The 5,842-nt window shown below is 34.8% G+C and overlaps 1 protein-coding gene across 1 annotated transcript; it reads right to left on the reverse strand.

Moving 5' to 3' along the window:
• Positions 1-1,463: 1,463 nt before the first annotated feature.
• LOC107911714 (pyridoxal reductase, chloroplastic) lies at positions 1,464-4,879 on the reverse strand. Its single transcript, XM_016839614.2, has 8 exons — positions 4,602-4,879; positions 4,266-4,494; positions 4,029-4,122; positions 3,807-3,930; positions 3,540-3,641; positions 2,337-2,488; positions 2,128-2,221; positions 1,464-1,922 (listed from the first exon to the last, which is right to left on the reverse strand). The coding sequence occupies exons 1-8, from the start codon at positions 4,728-4,730 to the stop codon at positions 1,737-1,739; spliced, it is 1,110 nt and encodes a 369-aa protein (XP_016695103.1). The 5' UTR covers positions 4,731-4,879; the 3' UTR covers positions 1,464-1,736.
• Between the last annotated feature and the right edge of the window lie 963 nt (positions 4,880-5,842).

The following is a 5,842-nucleotide window of genomic DNA, read 5'->3' on the forward strand; positions in this document are numbered from 1 at the left end:
TAAATTAGTCCCCGGGCTAGCTAGATTAAGTTATAACGACTCCAAAAACATAAAAATCATTAAAAAGGGACAAAAATCACTTACATGCACTTGATTTTTGCTTGGCTGAAACTTCTTCTCTACAACAACAATGGTGGCCGATTCTAATGTTTGCAAAATGAAGAAGAAAATTGTTTGTTTCATCTTTTCTAATTAACATTTGTTTAATTACAATTTTAACCTTATACACTAACCTTTAAAAATCACTTAAATGATCTCCATCTTTGTCCACTATTAATAAAAATGGTTTAATTACTATTTAAGGACAATCACATTCAAAATTCATAGCAATTTGACACTTTTACCTGTAGAACTCTAATTTTGCACCTTATGCAATTTAGTACTTTTTTTATCAAATTAAGCGTGCTAACATAAAATTTCTTAACAAAATTTTTATATGGTACTACTATCATGCTGTAGACAATAAAATGTTAATAAATTAAATATTTTGACGTTGGATTTGTGGTCCTAAAACCACTATTCTGATTTCACTGAAAATAGGCTGTTATAGCTAAATTTAGCTTAGGGTGAAATTAGTATAAAAATTTGAGGTTAATTGTGGAGGTTAAAATTTGCCTCGGTTTAGGGACTAAATTGAAGTTGAAGCAATTTACAGGAATCCTCGAGTAAAAAGGGGAAGGATAAAATCGACATCGAATAGCTCAGAATTCATGATTTGTGTTTCTATAATCCGAACTAAGTTGTAAATTATTGCATTTTGAATTATTATATATGGTAAGCATTAAGGTGAGTACTTTGGTACTTTGAGATTGAATTGAACTTATATTTGATTGAAATGGATTGATTTTGTATATTATGATGCATTGATATATGGATATTGAATTGAATACATGTTTATGTGTATATACGAGAATTGGACATTTGATGTAATTGAAAGTGAAATGGAACCCTATTAACTATTCAGGCTAAGTCGGATATAGATGGCATGCCATAAAATATGAAGAGCTCATGGATTTCTTCGACCTCGAGTCGATGAGGCACTGAGTGCCAATTTTCTTCGGTTTAGCCGATGAGACACTGAGTGTCAATTTATACAGCGTTGGGTGCAGTTATTACTTCGGATTTATCCGACGAGGTACTGGGTGCAAAACTAGTGTGTTGGTTGGATCCGTGTACTAGTCCGAGTCCGGGTCATGTTAATTGGAGTAATTAAATAATAAATTTATGTATTTGATTTTGAAATGGAAATGTATGTGAAATGAAAATGAAATGTGTAATGAAATATGAAATGATAAATCTTGATGTGAATATTGATGAGTTATGAGTAATGAACTCATGAAGTGGAAATGGAAATGAATATTGCCATCGGATGAATTAATTTATCAAATGCCTTATGAAAGGTTAATGCCATGTATTTGTATTGGCAAGATTTTGTTGGATAAGATCATGAATGCTCATAATGGTATAATGAACTTGATATACTTTATGACATTTCCTGCATGTCAGCTTCAAATTTGGCTACATATTGCTCCAACCCTCCCTTTTTTTTCTCTCTGTTAGCATATGCCGGATTTAAGGAATCCCCAGGCTCTTTTAGTTGATAGAATTCTGCCCCCACGATCTCTGATTTCTTTAGTTTGTGCCCCCATAATCGTTCTGTTTCCTCAAGAACGCTTTGTCATTGGATCAAAATTCCATATGATATCCAAGTGAAAATGTTGCGATTCTAAACTGTTTTACTTTGTCTGGAAAATGTTTTGGATCATTCTTTGTGGTGATTCCTGAGCTGCATAATCTAACTGAAGCAACTCACTTGAACTTAGGCGCCATCCGAGAGCACCCAGATTTTCCTCTGCTTGTTTCACTGTTTTGACTCCAGGTATTGGAATGGTACCTTTACAGATGCACCAGTTTATTGCTACCTGCAAATGGCAATGCATTTAGGCCTCTAAACACAAATGCAAACGCACTCTTTCCAAGGAAACAACTTAGAAAACATATGGTCGAATATCTAACTACACAATTCAACTAATAAATTATAACGACCTAAAAGGTTCTAAAGTTCGAAAGGTGGAGCTAAGCATACTAGAAAAAATAGTTGTGAAAAAAAGTTAACATTATAAGTACCTGTGGTATGGTTTTGCACCGTTTTTCTGCAATTTCTCGTAAGGAAACAAGCAAGGGCTTCAGCCCTGGAAGAATTTGCTTAAATAGAAGGCCCCTGAGAGACAGCAAAGATTATCATGAAATAAGCACTCACCTAAGCACTGAAAGGAGCCTTCAAAATCATTTTACCATATATCCTTGAAAGTAATAAGCAGTAGCATTTCTAGTACCTGGGCCCTTGTGGAAGTCTGGAAGGTGTATATTTCCCAGTAAGCATTCCAAGTCCTAGAGGACTATAAGAAATCAAGCGGATATCAAGAGAGTCACAAATATTCTTAATCTCCATCTGATCTTCCCCCATGCTTAGTAGAGAGAATTGTACCTGTAATTGGGGTGATTCTAGAGGTAAGCCTTAAAATCACAAGAACCTCCCAAACGATTTCTTAAGTTACATTATGTAACCTGGACTTAGGAGAAAGGATTTGAATTTCAAATTTAGTATAAATTGTATGATGAAGTACATGTAAATTAAACATTCATGAATTTGCTAGATGTCTACTTATGGTGAATTCAAAATTCATCTTTTTATACCCTTATTGGATCTTAACTAACTTCTCCACTCTGTGTGCATTCCTTTTTCTTTCAATTTACATTAAAAAATCATACCAAATCCACTCTTTCAAACACATCTTCCAAACATAGCATAAATGATAGTGTTGTACTTTAGCTAGATAGTCTATCGTTTAGGCTTAATATGAGAGATTGGTTAGTGCAGGGTTGGATTCCGAAAGCAAAGTTAGATATGATCCATGTGTTGACTTATAAACCCATATTTACATAAACATCGTGTCCTCCACTAAGAAGGAAAATGCTATATGCAAATGGGTTACCTACACTTATACCAACTACTTAACTGCTTTAACTCATTTTTTACAGAAACGAAGAAACCAAAAAGCAAATGAACTTGTGTTTCACCCAATTCAACATATTTCTATCATTTCATTTCCTTGGAGTTGGGATTAAGGTGAAGTGATTTAGACACTCTGTGATGTATGTGAAAGTGACTATCTTTAAACCACAACTAATCTTAAACAGAGACTTTGTGTAGTTAAGAAAATGCATCCATGAGGAGCCATGGATATTGAGAGAGATTAAAAGCTTAAAAGATTAGTTGGAGTAGAAACAGATGAAAATCACAAAATCTGAGGTGATGGCAGCGGGGGGCTAGGGGGTTATAGTGGCACATATTTGATGCATGGAGAATTGGTAGGGATTCTTGGTTAAACATTTTAAGGTAACCAAATAAGAAAGATAACACAAGGAGGAGAAGGAATAATGGATGGTTCTTCATTTTACTACCTGAAACACAAGAATAAAAAAACTAAAATTCCTTGTAACACAAAGAAGGAGAAAAAGGTGTGAATTGCCTCTACCTGAGCTGAGCAGAGTGGGACTCCTCGGGCTTTAAGGTAATCATGAATCTTTACGAGCTGTTTGGGTCCATAATTGCTAACTCCAACAGCTTTAACTAAGCCCTGCAAATTATATAAAGTAGATTTTCTTCTTATATGTTTGTTATGTAGAATGTAGGTCTCTTAACTTTTTGCAGTTCAAGTTAATTCTTGGACAAACTTTCATATATGCTAATGAAATATGATGATCTCATTTTATAGTAACTGAAATATCATATTTTGGTTAACCTTCTCATACATTGCCACTAAACCATTCCAAAGTGCCAACTCTTGTGGGGGAGCATAGTTTGCAGTAGACCAGTGTAATTGTCCTATTCCGATTTGTTCAATCTGCATTCGATCCCGAGAGGCCCTGGAAAAACAGTTCTTAATCAAATTTAATGACCACAACCTTTCAGCCAATTGTGCCACAAAGAGGATCACTTTTATGGAACCCATTGAACAGCAAACCTGCAAGCTTGAACAAATTGCCCTGATGTTAGACGCCATGGGTAAGCTGCAAACTTTGTGGCAATCACAATCTCATCTCGTATCCGTTTTTCCCCTGAGATTGCAAACAATATTCAAACTTAAATATCAGAATGGTAAGATTAACAATCTCTATTGTAATATAGGGATCCTGGTCTTTATCAGCTATTGTGATTTGTAAAACCCACATATAAAGATTGAAAAAGAAATTTAACCAACCTTGAAATTCTCTAATGAACTTCCCTAAAAGCTTTTCACTCTGTCCGTTGAGTCTGCCAGTCCCATAAGAATCGGCGGTGTCAAAAAGATTGATGCCATTCTCCACGGCAAGATTAAAAACCTGTTGAAGTTGAGAATCCATTGAAGGTTGGTAACCCCAGAGAAGCTGGTTTCCCCATGCCCACGTCCCAAACCCCATTGGAGAAACAGTCAAAGGACCCATTTTCACCTGCCCAGGAAAACCCATCACTGAAACACATGTAGACCGGATAATATCAAAATAGAAAGGAGAACCTGTACTCGAGTGTAGACATGGTTAAGAACTGGAGGGATTACCTTTTGCCATGGCCAGAAGAGAGGGGGCTTGAGAGACTTGAAAGGTGAAGATGGGGGATAGAATTGATTAGAAGCACTGAGACAGATAATGCAAGCTGACGGGACTGAGTTTGAGAGAGCCATCGCCATGTTCTCATACACTCTAGCACTTGAGAAAAAACATAAAAGTCAGTGGAGTGCATTGTTAGTTACGGTTATGCCTTCTTGTGGTTTTTGTTTTTTTTTTTTTTTCTGAGCGAAGCCTTCTTGCGGTTGGAATTGAAACTTGGAAAGATCATGCATGGTCGTTGCTTGTATTTCTTTTATAGGTATAATGACTTTACTCATTTTGTAATTTTATTCTTTTATTTTATTTATTGTCATTTTGGTCCTCAACCTTTAAAATTTAGTCAATTTACTTGCTTTTGGATGAAAAATTTACTGAACCGCTAAAATTCTAACGGCATTGATGTGGTCACTCGTGTGGAAATCCACGTATAATTCATAAAAATTCAAAAAATAAAAAATTTAAAAAAAAAAAATTTTAAAAATCATAAAAATTTTTAGAAAATTTATCCATTTTAGTAATGAAGTATACGTGAAATATCACATGAGTTACCATGTCAATATTATTGAATTTTAACAGTTCAGTTAGTTTTTTCTGTCCAAAAGCAAATAATTTGACTACATTTTAAAGGTTAAGGACTAAAATAACTAATAAAAAAATACCAAAATGAAAAAAAATCAATAAATGTTAGATGTTAAATTTATTTTTATAATTTTTTTAAGAGGTCAAGAAATTGGTAAAGGTTTGGATTTTGAATTCTGCATAGGTTTTATATGATCATAACAACTTGTTTGGTACATTTAAATTTAATTGTTAAAATGTCTGTTGTTTTAACACGGTTGTTCATTACCAAGGTGGTTATTTGGTCGGTTTTTTTGTGGCTAGGGGTTTGTCTTGTTCGGGCGTTTTCTGTGGTGGATATATAGGTCGTGGCGTTGTCCTTAGATGGTGGTGAAGATAAAGCGTGACAACTTCATGCTGATGAAAGGGTGACTACAACTGATACAAGCCTTTGTTTGGTTAAGACTTTCTTGACTGCTATGTTATTAAATTCTAGACTATACACACGACTTTGGCCACTCTTTGGCATCCTCATGGAAGAATTTCAATATCAGATCTGGGTGAGAAAGGATACCTATTCGAATTCTATTATGCCATTGATATCAATAGGGTGATAGATGGCAACCCATGGACG

The sequence above is a fragment of the Gossypium hirsutum genome, chromosome D08 (assembly GCF_007990345.1).
Source record: "Gossypium hirsutum isolate 1008001.06 chromosome D08, Gossypium_hirsutum_v2.1, whole genome shotgun sequence".
NCBI lineage: Eukaryota > Viridiplantae > Streptophyta > Magnoliopsida > Malvales > Malvaceae > Gossypium > Gossypium hirsutum.

Coding starts and splice junctions, on each gene's coding strand:
- LOC107911714 (XM_016839614.2), bottom strand. CDS start 4,730: ATGGCGATGGCTCTCTCAAACTCAGTCCCGTCAGCTTGCATTATCTGT. Junction 4,123..4,265: donor GTTCATTAGAGAATTTCAAG/GTTGGTTAAATT, acceptor TTGCAATCTCAG/GGGAAAAACGGATACGAGAT. Junction 2,489..3,539: donor TCCCACTCTGCTCAGCTCAG/GTAGAGGCAATT, acceptor CCCCAATTACAG/GTACAATTCTCTCTACTAAG.